Raw genomic sequence first — 20,721 nt, 5'->3', positions numbered from 1 at the left:
ATGTGGTATATCAGATCACTGTAACTTTCACGTTATCCCCGCGCCCACTCGCGCCCACTTACTGGTCCCGCGGAATAACACAGGGGCTGGCAGTCTTTAATAGTATCTCGTCGGTGCTATATCTCGTCTGTGGCAGTATCTCGCCGGTGATAATATAAATATCTGTAGATGTTCTGTTTTATCTACGACCGGTCAAGAAGTATATTATTACCGACCAGCATAGGTTGCAATGTTGCATTGGATTCGCGATAGATAGAGAACTTGATCAAGTTCAAAAATTATTCTACAGAAAAATAATTGAATAAATCTTTCTTACATTACTCAACTAGAACTTGTTATAATTTCTACTATCGCGGTATTAAATTAATTATTGGGACGCACAAATGTGAAAAAAATAATATCAAAAATAACTGTTTCCGCCCGGGATCGAACCGGGGACCTTGTGCGTGTGAAGCACACGTGATAACCACTACACTACGGAAACGCTGGTAGGGATCGAGTTTTAAATGTTTCTGAAAACGAAAATGCATGCTCTAATTATTTGTACTCGTCAACGAACAAATGTACACAATTAATTCACAAACTGTGTACACACAAATATATTCATTGATGGCAGTATTGTGAGATTACGAACATATTACATGTACATACCTTATTCTGTCTCTCATTGTCAGTATCATTCATACGTCAAGTAAACGTTCAACTCAAAAATAAAAAATCAATTTCAATTCACATTAAAAATACATTTCTACAACGTATCTTTTCACATAATTACATCTTACACGTTACAACTAATGCTATACCGATGTGAGATTACAAATTACTCGAATTGTCAGTATGATTCAAACGTACTTGCCTAAACTGACTTCCACAATGGCGTCGTTCGTCTGTTGTCAAGTTAGCGTTTAACCCCATCAGGGATACTTGCCGACTATCACAAAATTCACATTAAAAATACATTTCCACGACCATGTTTTATCACATAATTAAATCTTACGCGTAACAATGAATTCTATGTATACGAATTCAAATGAATAAATCAGGTTCGGCAGTGTGCTCTATTCGAGTAGTGGAGCCAAACAAATCGCACAACCCTTACAAGCTGAAGAAATCCAAGAAATTCGAACCTGAACCAACTCGATCATCAATAATCGCAACTCACACTTCAAGTCGTATTTACACGTCATTAACCTAGTCCAGGAGCCGTTGTCATTTGCGAGAGACGTCGGTAAGTATTGCATCAAAGGTGGAACAGCGACGGTGGAGCTTGTAAAATATTGTTTGTTTACGTTTAGCAGGCCCGCCACTTGTTGCGACGTCTCGGTCACCGGGAGGAGAAAGGTGAGAGCAGTTCAGGAACAGGGGGAGTTGTTAACCAGCAGGTCGGGCTTATGGCAAGCATTTCCGTCGTCGCGACGTCCGACAGTACACACAGCGCAGCGGGCAGATTAGGCGCGCGGCCTGCGCGACGTGATGGGCCGAGTGACGGAATCAGGCTGCAGCAGTACGAAAGGACAACGCAAAAATAATGTACGAGAGGAGCAGAGAGTGAGGGCCAAGAAGAAACGACGCAAGAAGGACCTAATTGACTTACACTGCGGACTGCGCAAGCCTGGAAAAGTATGACAACATTGTTAACATTTATTTGATAAGAATCTGCGATTTTAACGAGGTGTTGAATTCGCATTTTGTACAATAATAGCTGACAGGTTTATTACGCGTGAATGAGTGTATCGACTGTGAACGTGACGGGATGTAAACATACTTCGTTCACGCGTACTATTTCGAATTCTTGTGTAAAAATGGGATTTTTGCAGCGGAACCGGAAGTCATGCAACTGGCAGAGCAATTTTGTAAAGCTCCTGTACCGTTTCGCGGACATACGGGAGGAATATGTATACATTGAGCGATTTTTCTTCATCTGTATTCATCTTAATTCTGGATCACTCGCTTCAATACAAATAATCTCTTCCAGGGCAAAGAGACGAAAACCGATGGCAAGTTGGTCAAGCCGCGAAATTCGAAAAAAACATCGAACCGAATTCTTCCTAGAGTAAGTAATTCTTCCTCCGTGAGTACCCCATTTTGTTAATCGATATTAACGTGAATTCGAATTTATTTAAATCGAAAACGAAACGAACTGTTGGGACAACCTAATCAAAATTACAAGCAACTTCGGAATGAATGTACCATCTTAACTTTTTATTACAGCTGACTGGGATCTACAGAAATGGCGCCATAGGCAAAGAAATACGAAGAGGTAAGTTTAATAATTGTTTTTCTAATGATCATTCATTCTGTAAGAAATTTGAATATTTCATATTGTTTCTAGCACAACCTCAGGTTCTTTTGGGTGAATCAAACAATGCCAGGTTAGAAGGGAACGTTCTGAAGCTTCTCCACGGCTACGATACCAACGCCCAGTATGTAAAGTGCAAAATAATTGCAAGTTCAATTGAAATAAATTTTTTACACATTTTTAGGACCATCGTGATCAACGACGATCGAGAACAGCCTAACGATCTACTACTAGATCCCGCTGCTAAAAACATTCTCCACCCAACTCCGCCAAGTGTGCATTCTGTGAGTCCAATTTTGGGTAAAGTGGTTGGGTAAGTCTCAGGTAAATGATGTATACAGGGTGTTCCAGACCAAGTGTAAGTCCCGGATATGGGAGGTTCCTTGGGTCATTTGAAGCGACATTTTCCTTTACAAAAATGATGTCCGCGGCTTTGTTTAGGAGTTATTAATGAAAAACCACGGACCAATCAGAGCGCGCCCTGGGCCGCCGCGCGATGTCACGGTGTATCGCCAACGTTAATAATTCGTTAATAACTGCTAAACAAAGCCGCGGACGCCATTTTTGCACAGGAAAATGTCGCTTCAAATGATCCAAGGAACCTCCGATTTCCGGGACTTACACTTGGTCTGGGACACCCTGTATATTGCAACAAATTTATCGATTTTATGATATAATGTATGATGACAAATTTATAAATTTTGTGATACATTATAATCAATTTTATATTATATGATAATACATTATGGTAGATTAATAAGTTTGATAGTCTACTATAATACAAAATTTGTACTTCTTTCTAGAACAAAACGACGTATCAGGGGCGAACAAGAAGGACACGTTGGTCCGTCTAAGTGTCCTGATTTGTTTTCCTTAGTCGCGGACAAAAGGAAGGTAGTACACACTCCGTCGCCACAAGATTCTGCCATTAGGCAATACGAGGAACTGAGTGCCACCATTTGTACAGAATTCGAGGGACTGAACCTTCCAAATGAGTTAACAGCAGGTAATTTTATCAGCGTCGATTCTATTTGAAAAAATCTGAGAATCTGATAAACAATTAATTTCGCTAAACGGCTAATAGATCGACTGTCATCTGTAAAGAAGAAGTTGAGAGGCGCCTACGCAGCGTCCTACCACAGCCAGTTCCTGAAAGACATGATCAAACGTGGTCAAATTTTGAATGAATGCGTCACCCCGAGCTGCCTCGGCACAAATCCCGTTATCCCAGAAGCGGTGTACAGTACTTCCGGTTACGGTGAATCCCCTGACCTAATTGCGGCAACAGTGGTCACCAAGGACCCCCACGACGTCTACAAAAAACCGATGAAACAGGTCGATTCGCAGGCGAATCAGTACTCGATCGTGCCATCGAATGCGATCCATCGTGAGAAACGGAAAGAAGTTCCCTCGCCCAATCTCTTATTCGGCGTTTCCTTGCTGGGCCAGCGCAGAATCGACAAGGTAGAGTCCGAACACCATGCACGCAGTGGGGACTCTTATTTCTTTGGAAGGGTTCCAGACGACGCTCCTCTAGAAGGGTGTCGCGAAAAAAGTCTTGATAATGAAGTGGTTGCTAGGATAGACAAGTCCGACACGCAGAGTGACCGAAAAGCACTTTTATTCTCAAGGTCCGTGACGGAGATGCTGAGAGAGCCGACGAATAAGAAGCATTTAGTCAAACGCAAAAATCAACGCACCCAAACGACGAATTCCTTAAACAATAGGATAAAAAGACACCAGGCGAAGGGTAACGCGAAAGCCACGCATCAGATGAATGCTAAGAACCTGAAGCACGTCCCAGCCATACTCCGGAGGTGCAACAAGATCAGCTTGTTCGATTCCCCAACGGAGAAGACGATAGAAAAGCCAAACCCAAATGTTTCATTCACCCCGCTGCATTTCGAGTTGGAAAATTCGAGGGAAGCTGTGTGTAGCTCTGACACGAGTATCCTAAATGTGCAGACCTGTGTGGTGGCCTCGCCCAGTCTACGGAAGGACCTTGGGAAGAACTCTGAATGGGATCCTGAGCCATCAGGGGTCAACAACGTTTTCCAGAAGAGGATCAGGAAGATCCCTATGATCCAGAAGACACTGATATTCACCAAGAAGGACTCTCGCAACAAGTGTCCGCATCTGAACGACCTGGTGGCTGAGAGACCAGTGGATTCGAACATCTGTCTGGTGAGGCAGGAGGCTCCCCAGCAGCAGGAGAAGTGTGGAGACTTTCAGCGAGCTGCGTCCAACTGTTACCAGTCCTTCTACTGTTCGGACAACTCTGTTGATTCGAATTACTGTAGTCAAGAGCTGAAAGAGGTTAGCGTTCCTCAGGTGCGACCTCTGCAGGTGCAGCAGGAGCCTGTTGCTTGCGAGGAACTGTTCGTCGGGAAGCTACAACACCCTGGCAAAAATCATACCGTCTGTTTCGTGGCTGTGGATAGGGGGAAGGAATTGAACGGGGTTCAAGATTACGGGAAAGTCCTCCCAGAGAAGGTCTATCGTCAGGATAACGCTGCTAATGTGGGTATACTGAAAGGCGTCCAGAACCTGAACATCTTGCCCATGGAAGACCAGAGAGCGAAGTGCGCCACTCAGTACATGGCGGACACTGTGGTCCTCGAGGAACAACCGGTGAAGTACCTAGCGTTCGATGACGACTCCGAGGCTCAGAGGATCCCCATATACGTCCAGAGCAAGCAACGACCCCAGTTCACCTCTGTAGATAATCCAGACGCGAATCTGAAGGTCAATTACCGATTGGTGTCCTGCCCACCGGAACCAACGCAGAAAATTTTGCTCCTGCCTTCGCACGAGCAAAACAAGGTGGTGTACGTGAAAGAGAAGAGCATGAACCGCCCTGCTGTTACATACGAAAGGGTTGACCAACCCAGGAAAATGTTCTATTACCGACCGCGCAGTCAATCGGACTTGCAGTGCGAACAAAATTCGAATATCTGCGAGGTTCGTGTCTCGAAGCAGAATCTTGTGGAAATTGTGGAAGATGCTGAATACAAAAATATCTCCGGTCTGCAGCACGCGGAGCTTGGGACGAACATGAGGAAAAGTTACAGTAATTGGGAGGAGGTCCATCATCGACCGAGTCATGGTAAACATAGAAAAATCATTTGAGAAATTTTGAAAAAGTAGTTCTCTTATGCAAATCATGATGAAAATATGTTTTTTCGTGGTTTTGTTGCAGAGCACACGATTGTGAAGGATGCCTGCGCAAAGACTGTCTACTTCAAACAATGACTGACTCTTGCTATGTATATTGTATTACACATATTATCCTTTTTTTTTAAAGTAGTTCGGTAAGATATACACACCATTTTTTATTATATTCTTCCTACAGTATTGAGATATTTTGCAACTCTTGGTTTCCGGACGAATCGCAGCTTTCGCAGTTTGCACATTTGCCGAAAATGCAAGATTTAATTGTATCGACCGTCGTACAATGATCGATCTGCGGAAATTTTTATTTATAAAGTATACGAGGAAATGAAAATTACAGAGAAAGCGTTTTGAAAGGAATAGTATTAGTTTAATGTTTATACGTTTATACGTACTTTGATGTGATCAAGATGAACCTCCGTTTCTCGTTATGTTTGTGAACGAATCAAGTGTCTGATACTAAAGTTTCATTTGTACAATCTCCAGTATTAAAACTTAATCTTTAAGTAATTCAACGTTTTCCATTATGTATAACCATCTTCTGTAGGACAGTTCGAAAATTGAACCGAATGAAAAAATCTTTCAATGTTAAAATGCACCGCGCCGTGGCGCCAATTTCAAACCTCATCAAACGTTTCAAGTGAAATCTATCAAATTCTAATGAACCAGCAGATAAGCTCGAAGAGGGAATAGCAATACTTTAATCTCGTTTCTGACGCCGAGAAATAAAATTAATTACGATACAGAAAATAATGAGGCCATCGACGCGTGGCAAATCGGATTATCGGCACGCTAACGACACGCAAAAGCAAACGAATAATTGCTGTACCATTTTAATCAAGCCCGAACAACAATTTTACAGAACGCCGACGGAAAATTACTACGTTAATGTAGTTTACGTCTCGTTACACCGGAAACATCGATTTACTTCGCGTTGCGCGACGATAATCATGATGCGTTACGGTTATGGACGAACATTATCGCTTTCGAATGTTATTTTTTCCAATTGCGGAAATTTATTTTACCGAAAACAAATTATCCGGTCGTTTCGGTAAATCTGGCCTGCGGGAGCAATAATTTTGACCAGAAATTGAAATTTACCACACGGTATGGTATAAACTGTTCCTAAAGTCTTTGCAAATCGAAAATAATCTTTTTTAACAGAAATTGTTGGGAAACTTACTTTCTTTATCGATTCTTGAACTGAACTTGACCAAAATTTTGTGATTATTGTTAAAACAATGCAGCTCGCAGTAGGGGGGAAGTATAGGTGAGGCAATGGGAGGAAGTAAGTAAGAGATGAATCATAAATAATATTTATTTGTGTAAAAGTTGACGAATAACGAATGCAAACGCAGTGGCGTGAGATGCAGGTGAATATTTCGCAAGCGAAGGGCTGGCGCGACGGGGAGAAATTGCGGTTGTCTTTGGAAAAGCCTCGGACAATAGGAAAAATGACGTTGAGAGTGACAGTGGCGCGTGCAACCTGGAAGAAAAATTATCAGCTTTCTCTCGGACGTGGAAATATTAAATTGTATTCCTATGGGCCTGGCAGTCGATGGGGTGGAATCGCGCAGCGGGGGTGAAGCAGGGGAGGGCCACGGGATCACTAACCAATATTTAATCAACTTTCCAGGAGAATATTATTCTCCGGACAAATCAAGGACATATGTATCAGACCGCTAAGGGGGGTTGACGTTCTCTCTGTATTGATATAAAAGACGAAACTCCGTTTACACGGGTGTACATACAAGAGAGAGAGCGCGCGCACCCTTATGTTTGTGCTCATTCGCATTGGCGTATTTGCTGCCGCTCAATTTATTCTTCGCGTTTCGCTGCTAAAGCTGTCCTCGATCAATCTACGTCGTCATTCGACTCCAATGGTTTGCGGGAATATTTATTTTGGTGGACTAGTTCGAAAAAAACATTCTATTGAAATATTTATAATCATCGATGCTTTTGATTTTTTAAAAATGATATGGAACTCCATCAGGACTATCCATTCAGGACACATTTATCTAAAGCGCTAAATAAATTTAATGCGCTGAAATAAGTGCATTTCCCAAGATGATTTTGCACCGAAGGTTAAAACAATATAAAATTACAGGTAGAAAATGATTGTTGTAGTTTCAGGGTGAAGGTAAATCATAGTTTTGCACAGTGGCAGTATCGTCGAGATATTCGAGCGAGTTCGAAGCGATTCGCGTCCCCTTCGTTACAACGTCGAGGAATTATTGACGAGGCTACGCCATTGGGGAACTCGTTCCCGTGTGTTCCCAGTGTACACACACCACAGACGGTTTCGGTGTTGCACGGCACACCGCGTTCCTCGAACAGGAATTCTCCTGGGACGGGACACACGGGGAAGAGGGTCGAGAGAGCCCAGGACTGCTCTCATCGTGGCCCTTTCGTGAGAACAAGTGCGAAACAAGTGTCGCACAGGTTCCTGCCACCTATCCAAGGCCGGCCCCGTGTCAGCTTCGGACCATGTAATTTCTCTATCTGGAAAATAAATCATGCCTGCTACTTTCTACCCTCTTTTATCCGACGTTCTCCGCGCCAATTGGTGTCTTCGGAAAACAGGATGCTATTCATCAGATTTTCTGCTGGGAAAATTAACTGCGAGCCCTTGAAAACTACCCCTTGTAAGGTCGTGCTATTGTTATTGTTAGTTTTATGCAATTATACATATAAGATCGCAATCCTTAGAATTTTCTGGACCATGTTTTAATTAAGGGTGACAATTGAGTCGACCCCTAAAACGAGATATTACTTTTCTTTGCCGTTACGTTGGGAAAGATTGCATCTCTAATCGGACTAACTTTTCAAATAAAGATTAAGAAACACTATTTCCAGGCAGTTTTATTTAACGAGACTTGAATTTTGCGTATAATGAAATTCGGAGCCAGTTCAAACCCGGTTTGCTATAATTCAATTCGAAATCAGATTCATTTCGGTTGCCTTTTTGAGGACCGGGAATGTGATGGTCTAATGGCATTATGGTTTCCCTAAATACGGATTTCTATTCAAAGTAACGGGATACATGGTTTCCAGTGGTAGCTCGCTTGGAAATTCGGAAGCAGGCTGAAATTGGACTCCCGTGTACATAAATGTTTAATTTGTTTTTGTGTCCTGAATCCACTCTTAAAGTGGATCTTTCGAATTACCCATGCAAATTAATAATCCGTGGAGATCGGGAACAATTTTTCCATTTATTTTCGGGCGAATAAAAATTTCACTGCCTCTTAGCAACGTCTGTCATTTTTCCTCGTGGCTCGTGATATTTGTAGCATTCATCGACGCGAGAAACATTCGCGGTTCATCAAAATTAATGAATTATATCAAAATTCGATGTACACCTCGTTTAAAGAATCCCTTATTCGTTAGCTATGATATTGTACAATTCTTTGCATCAGAAATAAGATAATCGAGTCATAAACCAGACCAATAAAAATCTCCGACAAGAAAAAGTTTTGTCACGAATTTAGCCAGCAATATCTTAACAATCAGAACCGTGTCGATATCCTTGATCATTTGTACACGTTCGCATTACGAAACCTGAAAAAATGTCTAGGTATAAGCCAGGCGACACCGCTTATGGGTTTATCTCGAGAATTAGAAATCTAGCCAGGAATAAAAATCAGCGAAACAGCTAAAAACCAAGTTAGAGAAGCAGTGATCAACCTGTTAAACGGTGACTGGTCCGTGGAGCAGCGTGCCGCGTCGGTCTCGCTTAATAATCATATTAATGTCGTCTGACATGGTCGTGTCAGGTCGTCGAGTCGGCTCCCATTGTAGCAGAACGCCGTGATCAGCGTGCGAGCGTCGGCGTAAACACGGTCGAGGGTATAGCTGTGAACCCTCTCTCGTCGGAAGCGTGGTGTTCTGGTGTCCGGTCTTGTCGCGTAGCGTCCTGCCCCGGGATCGATCGTAAAATCGCGGCAGGTAGAGGGGCAGGCATCATCGAATGATAGCGTTCATTCGGTCTGATGGTTGTCGGGGGAGTTCGCCCGCTGGTGGTGGGGTTGACTAACACGATGGTGGGGGACAGGCTGCGTGGGCGTGGCCTGTCGCGGCGTCTTTGACCGCGTGGGTGGGGCGGCACCGAGCGAATCAGCGGTCGGCTAGCGGCGCACCCCTCCCCCGGCGCCCGAGACTTGGCCACGCCCACACTCGCTGCACCCTCTCTCTCTCGGGTTATTGAATTAAGCTTATCATTTGATTTTGAGGAGACCCACCAGTCGGTCGTCTCGGGCTCTCTTAACCGGGCCGAAAAACTTCTTTCTATCCGCGGTATAATCGCAATAATTTGATATCGCTGATCCGATTACGCTGTCATAAGCCGCTATCGAGGCGGTGGCCGCCGCCGCCCGTACACCCTGCACCATAGAATTACGCGACGCGGAGCGATCCGACGCCTTTGCCTCTTGCCTTGCCTTGCCTTGCCTCTTACTCAGCCTCCTCTTCGGTGACGATTATCGCAGACCTAACCCAGACCCAGAAAAGAAACACGCGTGTGCCGCCAGGGCCCGACGCCGCGGGCCCCGCCAGGCGGCACCTTGGCCACTTGCACCAAGCTAATAACGTCGCGACGTTGGACCAGTTATGCGATCATCGAAAACATCGGACAAGTCCGGCATCTATCTGGACTGGGCTTAGAGGAACTAGGAACTACAAGGAATAGGTGATTATCTCTGGGCAACCATCGGCGAAGAGGATCTGTAGGACCTGTTAAGGTTCTTGGTGCGTTACCTAGGTCTTAATCTGTACCGGCAAGTGGGCAAAGAGGATATCCGATGTAGAAGAGGATCTCTGGACACGGCAAACTATAGGCAAGATAACTAGAGACAAGCTACTCCTAGTGCATCAGCTGGGCCATGATCTCCATCGCAAAGAGGACCCAAGTCAGCGCCATAAGAGTTTAAGAGGAATCCCAACGTAGGGTCCTAACCACAAAAGAGGATCTGTAGAAAGTACAGACTCTGGGATCGAGAATGTCTACCCGTCGCTAGCTACCAGTAGCTATCCTATAGTGTATCACCTGATCAATCTTCAAGCTTGACCACTCTTCAAGCCCGTCAAGACCAAGAGCCTGAGGGACCAAGCTGAAGAGTTGAGGCTGAAGAATCTACTAGTGAGTGTACCACGGTCTACCTATAACCTAGTCCACACTGTGCACCGTCGGATGAACAATCTAGGAGATCAACGCCAAGTGAACTGACCAACTCACTAACTTTCTAAATCGATTTAGCGAGACCTAGCTCGAAAGTGACCGACTGCAGAGTTCTAATGAGTCGGCCGGGTGACCTTGTGTAGGAGAAATTATCGAGAATTAACAGTGTCGAAAGTGAACGATGGATTATTCGTATTTGAATCAAGCGGCAGCCGCCGCGGCTGCAGGTTTCGAAGCGTCGAGCTGCGCTCTAGCCGCCAGTGAAATGCAATGTGGGTACGGGGACCTGAGCTCCTGCTCGCAAATGAGTCAGGCAGCGTATCGCTATACAGCCGCGCGGGCTGCCGGGTATCCGGGGAACACGGGTGCCGGTAGCACAGGGGCAACGGCGCCCCTGGGAGCTCACCACACGGGCCATTCTCATGCCCACGCGCACCATGGGGCCCACGCAACGCCGTGCTCCGTGATGGCCGCCAGGTCCCAGGACGTGCACCGACACGCTATTTTCCCATCCGCCATTAATTTACAGAGTGAGTCTCTATTTTGTTTTCGGTTCGTTTGATCGCATGGGGTGCCGTTCTTTTTTAGAAATATTACGTTGGAAGAGAAATATGCCCCCGGGACCTTGAATTTTTCTTGATATGCAGAGCGTTCCTCAGTAGTGCTATATTTTGTTTTGTTTTGTTTGATAGTTTTGGGTATTGTTTTTTGGGAAAATGATTGGGAGAAAGTTTTGCAATATTGTTGATTCAAATGTCTTGTTTCACTGCTGTTTCAGACTTCTCGATTGTTTGGTAGATGTCGGTTAGCCCGAATAATGTAGATTTTAATTACACTTGTGGTTCTAGATCTGAGGCCGATATCTGTAGTTAAATTTTCGAGTCGAGATTTCTATTTACTCTTGGCAAAATTGATTCGCTCTTTTTATGGTATTTTACTGCTTGATCTGTTGCGTTTGTATAATCTTCCTGCCATAAATTCATAAGAGTTACGAGGCTTCCTCCAGTGGTACATTTCTACAAAAGCGGAGGAACGTCTTCGAAAATATTTGCGCATGAATTAAAAAAACATTCACGTTTTACCCGCGTTGAATATCACATCTACCTAAATGCTGAATTCGCTGAGTGCGGAAGTTAATTATTAAATCATTCGTTCGTATTGAAAAATTAATTTTTCTGCTGACGTATCGAGTGCTCCGAATTTGGCTGGGATATGCAGGCGGTCTGAATCATCGATCACTGTCATGAATTTTAGATTTTCCATTTTCGCTTCATAGAAACCTATCAAGTCGCAAGAACACCGTAATTTTTGATTTTCTATTTCACGCGAGTTAGTCGACAGAACAATAATTCATTTTATAGAATTCTTATAATTGGTAGCTTGGCAATCATAACCTGCCATCAGCGTTTAAAACACCGCTGCTAGTTACAGTAATCTAAAAAAGGCTAAAAGAGTCAACCCTTAGTTCTAGCAGGCAAGCAAGATCAAAAATCCTCTGATTCTGATTATTTCAACTTGATAAGACACTTTAGTTTCATGAAAGCCTCGTGACTGGTAGATCGACTGTGAACGTACCATAATCGCCCAGAGGACGGTGCCTCTAATCACCCATCTCAAAAATAATCTACACCGACAAAACCTAAACGCTGCGATCGCAAAAAGTTCCTCCTACAGTAAACTTCCGTGTAACGCGATCAAGGGACTGTTTAAAAAGACTACAAATTTATATAGAATATTTTTATGTGACAGTAAATGTACGTGTACACTTACCGACACAAGACATACACACGCATATGTTGTATACAGTACTTTTGAAACCCGAATCAATTGTTATCCCCGAAAAAGTATCTACGGGGTTGGGGCAGGGGTTGTCGCGAGCGGGCGGGGTGAAGTAGATCGTCTTCCCCATCGAAAAAGATCGAGGGTGGTTCCTTCGTTTCTCCCAGGGGAAAGTTAGCAGGGAACCGAAGTCTCGAGTCGTCTCCTTGCTGGATAGCCTAGCCGCCGCTGTTTCCTCGAGAAACGACGACAAGATGGCACTGAAAATCAATGGATGTGTCTCGTCCTCCCTCTCCGTTCCTCCTCCTGCCACCCCCTACAACCCCCGTACAAAACCCCCCTCTTTGTCACTCTTTCCGTTGCTCATTTGCCCGTTCGTTTTCCCTCCTCCCTGACTCCTCTCTTCAACGATCGTTGCTATTCTCTTTATCCGTTCTAAACCGTGCGCCACTCTTTCTCTCATGCGTCCCCCATAACCACCCCCTCGACAACCCTCCCTCTCGCAGTCACTCATTGCTATGGTTACGTTCCTCGGTATACCGTCGCGTCGCCTCACCTATATTCCATAATCTAGAAGCTCGATCGAGGTGCGACCGGTACAATCCGACAGAGATTTTCGGTTCCCGGAATTCTTGACAAAACTGTATTCAATCGTATGCAGTCACTGCTTCTAACTGGTAATTACTGGACAGCGGATCTTTATGCAAAACAAAAAACATTAATATATGTATATGAATAGGTTGAAAATAATATAAAAGCATTCTGGAATTCGTCTAATGTTCCCAATGTTTTAAATTACACCTATTACTCAATTTCGTTAGCAATGATACTTTTACGAGACTGTTCGCTAACGTATTCCTCAGGCTTTTCTGTTTCGAATCGGGAATTGATGCCAGGTTTCCTGAGATTGTTTTGATTAATGTTGCACGTTGGTTTCCAGGTGGGTTAGGGTACAAAGCGTATTCCGGTCACGACGGTTTAGCGGAGAAGAGGAAACAGCGACGGATACGAACAACGTTCACCTCGGCCCAGCTGAAAGAGCTGGAGCGTGCCTTCCAGGAAACTCACTATCCAGACATTTACACCAGGGAAGAGATCGCTATGAAGATCGACTTGACGGAAGCCAGGGTCCAGGTGAGTCCTCGATTATCAATTCTTATTTATCACATTCTTCGAATCCTGCAGTTCCACCCTTCAATTCAAAAGATATCGTTTGTACACGATATCGGCGATAGTCCGGTCTCAAAATTGTCTCATACATCAAGACAGCACAATTTTCAGATAGAAACACGCGATGCTGTTAAAGAAAAACGCGTGAAGGAAAAAATTATCAGTTTCTCGCCCTGTGATGTGATGTCGCGATTAAGAATCGTTTAGTGGAAAAATAGCAGCATCAACGTGTCCGCAAGGAACGGGAGGCAGTTTCTTCGGTTAGGTTTTGTTCGGAGGACCTCCCTCCGGCGTGTCGGACAAAATGGAGGCTCGAGAAATGGAGGGACAGAGGCGATGGCGGAACAAGCGCTCCCTGTAATTGCATTACCGGGCCCCATTTTCGTTTTCACGGTTACCTGGAAGTCACGGCAGGTGATGGATTACGCCGTCTAATGCCTCTGACGGATTAACTTGAACTTCTTGCGTAGAGGAACGCGAGAGTATGAGAGATTCCGGCTAACGTGAGAGGGACGCTCTTGTCCGATCGGACAACGGTAACTCACGATATTATCGAATCTGTGCTCCCTCGCAATCTTGCCTTCTTACGAATAGCCTGCTCATTAATATACTGGGAACAAAAATATCCTTAGCCGCCATTTTGTTCGACGCGAGCGCTGATTCAGAATCGCCACTAAAAATTTCTGTACAACCATTAGTCACAATATTGTTTACGTTACCAAATTACCTACAAATAACAGAACGGTGCAACTTGTTTCGGGGAAACTGTGTGAAATTGACACGAGAGATAGATGACGGTTAAATAATTAGCAGTTCGATGAATGAAACGGAAAAACGTCCCCACGCGAGACAAATGAATTCAAGATGAATGACTCTCTCCCCGTATGATGGCGGTACCTCGAAAGTTCATGCATGGATGATGAATCGGTAGCTTCCGGCGACACACCGGAGGCAGGTGTCGCGTCTCGTCCTAAAAATACAGCCATCTTTCGATAGACACGGAGCTGGTGTCGAGTCTCTCTCCCTTGATCCCTGTGGCAAGTCTCGTGTAATAATAATCGTAATTGCCAATCACAGCCGGTTATATTAATCCCGACTATAACGGCCGGCTAGTAGTAGACCGAGAGATTAAATTTATTGCGTCTTCGATATTCGCCGGACCGATTACACGCCGATAACCTGAATGAAAGTCGGCGAGGAGCTGCCAGAGTCGCTGGATAATTTCGGCGTCATGTATTCTGCATTACTGGAGCTCTGTTTCATTAACGCTGCTTTAATTGGCAGCTTAAGGGGGCAGACTTGTGTTTCCAGGATTGCAAAGATGGCCTTCTTCGGTAGCGATAAGCGCTAGATAAAAGATCAATCTGAAGTTCACCGAATTTCGTTTTAACTTCTCACCCACTAAATTCGAAATGGATATCCAATCAAAACAGAATTGTTCCAGAAAAAAAGCTACACGAGTCAATCCTCCTCCAACAATATTCCCGAAAGATTCTAAAATCCCCCAGACTCGAAGGTCAGCCAAAGTCGCAGCTAATCACCTACTCGTCCAATTAATCGAGATCGTTCCACTACTTTCAAATTGAATCGAGACGGCAGCCCCTCAAACCACCAAGTGTTGATCCACCACCGTGAGCAACCGCCACTCTCTGTCCGACCCCCTCTAACCTGTCTCCCCATGGAACCCCCATGGAACGCTGCGCCTTTATCCTGGACAGTGGATCCCATAGACGATGGGGCGCAGTCTGTCGCGTGGCGACACGTTTCACTTCCACTGAGTCACATGTCGTTCCGTATGAATTACAACTCCATTAACAGTCAAAGCAACCTGCGAGCATGCATAATGCCAGCGGATCGGCACCGGTGGCCAAGATGTTGATTTATGGGGGAGACAATCTTCGACGCGGAATTATTTCGACTTATCGATCAAGTTTCTCCGTCCAATTTTTTCATCTTGTATGTTTTCCATTTTACGTTGGTTTGGCTGAAGGATCGGAATTCGGAAAATTAGGGGTTGAAATGGTTCAGGGAGCTGAGAGTTCGAGAATCAGCCGGTGAAACAATCGAAATTAGGATTATTATAAAATGAGAGTCTCATCAAATGATTAATTCCGTCCAGCCATTACGTTTTAACGAAGACGGTAGAATTCGATAACGGAATGCGAGCACGTTCCGAGGCATTTCGGTAGTGGACCTGCGGATACGAGTTAGAGAAGATTCGATCTGACAAAGGACTACCCTCCTTCGTCAAGGTGAACCTCCTTGGAAATGGCGGTCGTCCCATGACGCCGCAAACTACTAGAAAATTGATAGTAACTTCGTGCTTAATTATCACGCGCGTGTGGGAATTTACATTTACGGCTTCGAGATGATCCCACGTGCGCCTCTCGTGCCGAAACTTTATCGTTCTTCTCGTAAAATTATACTCTTTCCGATTAACGATCACGATTACTGTGTCCCCGAATTCTTGTTTCGACAATTCTTGTTATTTCTTTCGTCTAAAATAATCTCTCGAAAAATCCGTCTACAACCGAAAATCATATTATTTCGGGTTCCTTTGGAGAAGGACGCTTACGGAGCGACCAATCGCGGACAGGTGTAACAAAGGTGGTGCGTCGGGGTAGGATGGAGGTTCGCTAGGGCTGCCGGGATCGAGCAATTTAGAAACAGACAACCTTGGCGGAGACCCGGAAAATCAACACGGGAGTTTCTTTCTCCCGTTGGGATACGGTCGCGAGCCGTCATGAGAAACGAGAGGTCAACTCTCGAAAGAGGAAAGGGGATGGTGGGGGGGAGGGGGAGAAGACTCGTCTGATGAAGGGTCGTCGTTCAGGGGGTTGGGGAGGGTTGAAAAGAAGAAAAACAGAGGCGAGGACGGTAGATGGAAGCGAAGCCGAGTGGAAAGAATCCGGAAATTGAAGGTGAAAATAAGCCATTGAAGCAGGAGAGGGAGGGGAGAGTGTTTTTAAAGTGCGTCTGGGGAGAAAATTTGTCGAGAGTTTATCGGCGACGTTTATTCTGGACAATTGTACGACGTGAGATGTGTTTTTGAACGAGGTGTCGTTCAAATTGTTGGTCGAATTTTCGAAATTTGTTGAAAAATTACAGAAAAATAAACTAGCTATCGTACTTGTTGCTAACGCCTCCAAAGCGCATCTTAGACGCATCTGGGAGCGATTCAGGTTGATTTTTCGCGGAGAATGCATTTTTTAGGGAGTTGAAATGAATTCCGAGGCGTTAGGTGAAAAGAATAATACTTTTCGAGGGGGTATTATCGTGTAAATGCTGGGAACAGTAGTCGAAGAAAGTTCTCTGGGGCGTGAAAGCAAGCCGGCAATTGCTTCTGCAGGGGGTTGGTTCTGGATGTTTGCAGGCCGTGGCGGCGTCGTTCGCTGTTCACGGCGGATGATACCCAGCAGGACAGTTTTTAATCACCGTAAGTGGATCTACATAGAGTTCGCAATTACCAGGGCACACTCCGAGCATGGGCCCCTTGTGTATCAGCCCCGACAGAGCGCCGAACACGAATGTTTTCCCCATTTCTACCCTTCGTGCGAGGCCACCGACGGCTCCAGCCCCTTCTTCCGACAGACTATCCTTCTCTTTCTTTCCCATTCGATCCTCCTTTCTCTTTCTAGCTCTCCTCAGGTTCCCCGGGAAGTGTTATTGCCCATTCTGCCGCCCCTGTTTCCGAACTCTTCTTTATTTATCATTTATCTTTAAGCGTCGGAAACGCTCTTCCACTACCACCACTACCACTACCAAACCACTACAGCGCACCCTGCTTCTTCCTTCGGTCTTCTCCATTCTGCTTTCAATATTTATCGGTCTTCTTTCGGCTAAGAAGATATTCAATTTTTTAAACAAAGAGTCTAGATCATCCTTTTCGAAAGAGAACAAATTTTGTCAACGATTATATCGATGGTTATTATAGACATTAAAAAATAACCATTTACATTATAATTCGATATCCTCGTTCACGGTATTGAAATATTGGAAATTATTAATAGGATACAGTCAGTTCGCTCAAAACATGAAACGATGAATAAAATACAGTTCATTGGACTAAATTATTATAGATCCAAAATGGCCGAAACGTCAATAACCTCCACGGCACAAGCATTATCAAATGAAAAACAACATTAAAATACGAATTATGTAACGTAGTTAATAAATCATGTGGCGCGCTGAATACTAGATAGCATCGTGCATTATAAATGCGTAGAAATCTCTGATCCAGATATGTAGTTATTACATACGGCAGGAGGTACATAGGTCTAATAAATAGTGTGCCGCTTTGGAACTATGAGGACAGGAGAAAAGTTTGACGAGAAGTTGCGTGGGTCGTTTATTCGATAGTAACTTTTCTTCTCTAGGTGGAAACTGTGTTCAGAGATCTCAAGGTCATGTTTAGTTTTGCACGGGGAATTTTAAGAGTAGGGAAATTCGATTTTTTTTGCTAGAAACTTTTTACCTCCAAGAGACTAAGTTTATTATAACGTAGACTCCGTTTCAATCCGTCTAACGATTAAGAATATTTCGTTCTGATCCAATTTCATTCGGATCAATCATTCAGCAAAGATAACGAACGGATCCGTTGGTGTCCGGCGAAACAGGATGGTAACTCATTGACAGTGTGCTGTCACAGTTGTGGTCAGATGCCAGAGAAAGGGAATGAGAGAGAGAGAGAGAGAGAGAGAGAGGGAGAGAGAGAGAGAGAGAGAGAGAGAGAGAGAGAGAGAGAGAGAGAGAGAGAGAGAGAGAGAGAGAGAGAGAGAGAGAGTGTGAGTGAGTGAGAGTGGATACAGAGTTAATGAGATCCTGTCCGAACGATTTATTCATCGCATCCGATGCATCTCTTAATCAAGATTTTGACTGCAGCACCACGCCGAACTTATTTGGCTAATTGAAGAAGGCGATCTTGCCAGTGATGGCCGCCACGCCACGCCGCCCCATCCCATTCCCATTCCCATCCCACGCCATACCATCCCGGGCTGTAATCCCATTACACCGCGTCTGATTTGATTGTCTTCGACGAATCCTTGATCGCCGCGAGAGCTCGTTCTTTTGCCTCGAACTGCGCCCAGCCAACAGATAATCATTCAAATTGCTCGAAACCGACGACCTCGCGAGATCCACTTGGCCGGCATCTTGTATTTTACGCGAGGTCGTTATCATTTCACTGCCAGAATTGTGTTTGTCAATACGAGGTCTGTTCAAAAAATACGTGGACTGACGTCATAAAAAAAATATACTTTATTTAGTAGTTACATGTGTGGGTCTCCTTCAAAGTACTCTCCTTCCCGACGCACACACTTATCCCTACGGTGTTTCCACTTGTTGAAACAGTCCTGGTACGCTTCTTTTGTAATATCCTTCAGCTCCTTCGACGCATTTGCCTTAATCTCGGGAATCGTCTAAAATCTTCTTCCTTTCAAGGGTTTTTTGAGTTTGAGAACAAGAAAAAGTCGCAAGGAGCAAGGTCAGGTGAGTAGGGGACGGGGAAGAACAGTGATCAAGTGTTTGGCCAAAAACTGACGAGTTCTAAGGGCTGAATGGCACAAATTTCGCAGCAACGCGGTGCATCTTCAATTATTCGGTCAAAATCCCGTGACAAGATCCAACTGATAACCCACACTCTTCAGCAAGCTCCCTGATGATCAGACGTCGATTTGCCCGCACCAGGGTTTTGATTTTGTCAAGGTTTGGGTCGTCAGTTGACGTGGAAGGGCGTCCAGGACGCTCATCGTCTTCAATCGACTGTCGACCATCTTTAAAACGTTCATGCCATTTGAAACATGCCGCACGCTTCATAGCAACATCACCGTAAGCCGTGTTGAGCATAGCAAAATTTTCAGTCGCAGATTTTCCCAGTTTTACACAAAATTTCACAGCATCTCGTTGCTCCTTTAGGTCATTCATTCTGAAATCCGCCAAACGAAAAAATTGCACTTCACTGAAAGCCCAGTAGCTATTCAACAAATGAAGATATCTGTAATCGGGAAACGGCGTTATAACCAGCTGATATGTACGAACACATCGACTCCAAGCGCATTCCCCTGGAACCAACTGAGTCCGCGCAATTCAAGCAGTCCACGCATTGAACAGACCTCGTATATGTGGGTTGTGTACGAAGTAAAAAAACTCAAGTTGTTGGGGTTCAATTTCGAGAAAGTTATTCGTTTTTAAAAGGTGTACGAACACTTTGTACGCATCCACTGATAGCATAATTGATTGAAGACGTAACGTTCCGACGGCCGCTGGACTTCATGCTCCATGAACTTTCATGTTCCTACGCCAATGTTTCAATCAAAGAATTATTAAATTTTCTAAAGAATGGACCACGTAGACAACAAAAAGATATTTTAGCAGTATTTTTGCCTGGTTACTGGAGGGTTTATTTTTGTTGCGAGATCCGCATGGCTGCCTGATTCAGAAAGCCCTAAGGGCAGGCTAACAATTGCGCGAAATCCTCTGTTAACCGGCCCAGAAGGAGGAAATCACGGCGAGTCACAATCGCGGGGGTTAATCGAACGAGTAAATACGCCGTGAACCCGATGTTCCTACCGCACCAGAATTCCTAATGTACCGTCCATAAGCTCACGGGCTCGCTTGGCGAAATGTTTACACCGACACCGAAAATATCCACCCCTTAGTTTGCCCCCTCTTCAACCTCTAAAATGTGTAAATCCCAATTCATCAACCGTTTGTCCTCGTAACATCCCCCTCAGACTTGGACAGGAATTTGAGAAATGAAATTTCAAGTATCTCTGATATGTATTATTGAAATACATATGGAATTTTCCATAATTAAATGGTCCCTATAGTTATTGTAGGAACTGTAATTATTAAGAAACTATGGTTTCCGTGTATCACTGAAATGCAAGGGTGAATGCTGTAATTCCCAGAAAAGTTATCCTGGGGAGCAATTTCCATCAGCGTTCAGCCTGAAGTTCTAATCACGAGGGAAAGTTGCTCGGATTGCTCCGGATTACTTTTGCTCTCATCTCCTCGTGTAACACTGACTTCGATGCGGTAGGTGATTATTTTCATTGTCCCTCCACCCTTTCCCCTAAATAATTATCCAATTCTCGTTTAGAGACACGAATCCATCTGTATCGAATAAACA

General features: G+C 44.5%; 2 protein-coding genes and 1 non-coding gene across 3 annotated transcripts in view; 2 read left to right on the top strand and 1 right to left on the bottom strand.

Annotated features, from left to right (window-relative positions):
* Positions 1-411: 411 nt before the first annotated feature.
* Positions 412-484, bottom strand: Trnav-cac (transfer RNA valine (anticodon CAC)). Its single transcript has one exon. It is a non-coding gene; the product is annotated as a tRNA-Val (tRNA).
* Positions 485-1,307: 823 nt separating this feature from the next.
* On the top strand, positions 1,308-5,929 carry LOC143207071 (uncharacterized). The gene is made up of 8 exons (XM_076420107.1): positions 1,308-1,620; positions 1,976-2,053; positions 2,212-2,260; positions 2,333-2,423; positions 2,484-2,612; positions 3,103-3,305; positions 3,384-5,405; positions 5,499-5,929. Exons 1-8 carry the CDS (start codon positions 1,474-1,476, stop codon positions 5,549-5,551), a joined length of 2,772 nt encoding a protein of 923 aa, XP_076276222.1. The 5' UTR covers positions 1,308-1,473; the 3' UTR covers positions 5,552-5,929.
* Positions 5,930-9,703: 3,774 nt separating this feature from the next.
* The window catches only part of LOC143221786 (uncharacterized), a 22,781-nt gene continuing 11,763 nt past the window's right edge, over positions 9,704-20,721 (top strand). The window contains exons 1-2 of the mRNA XM_076447301.1: positions 9,704-11,173; positions 13,363-13,556. Of these exons, the coding sequence (XP_076303416.1) occupies positions 10,825-11,173; positions 13,363-13,556 (543 nt within the window). The 5' untranslated portion in view covers positions 9,704-10,824. The remainder of the gene's footprint in view (positions 11,174-13,362; positions 13,557-20,721) is intronic.

The sequence above is a fragment of the Lasioglossum baleicum genome, chromosome 3 (genome assembly GCF_051020765.1).
Source record: "Lasioglossum baleicum chromosome 3, iyLasBale1, whole genome shotgun sequence".
NCBI lineage: Eukaryota > Metazoa > Arthropoda > Insecta > Hymenoptera > Halictidae > Lasioglossum > Lasioglossum baleicum.
This window is presented reverse-complemented; position numbering and strand designations above follow the sequence as displayed.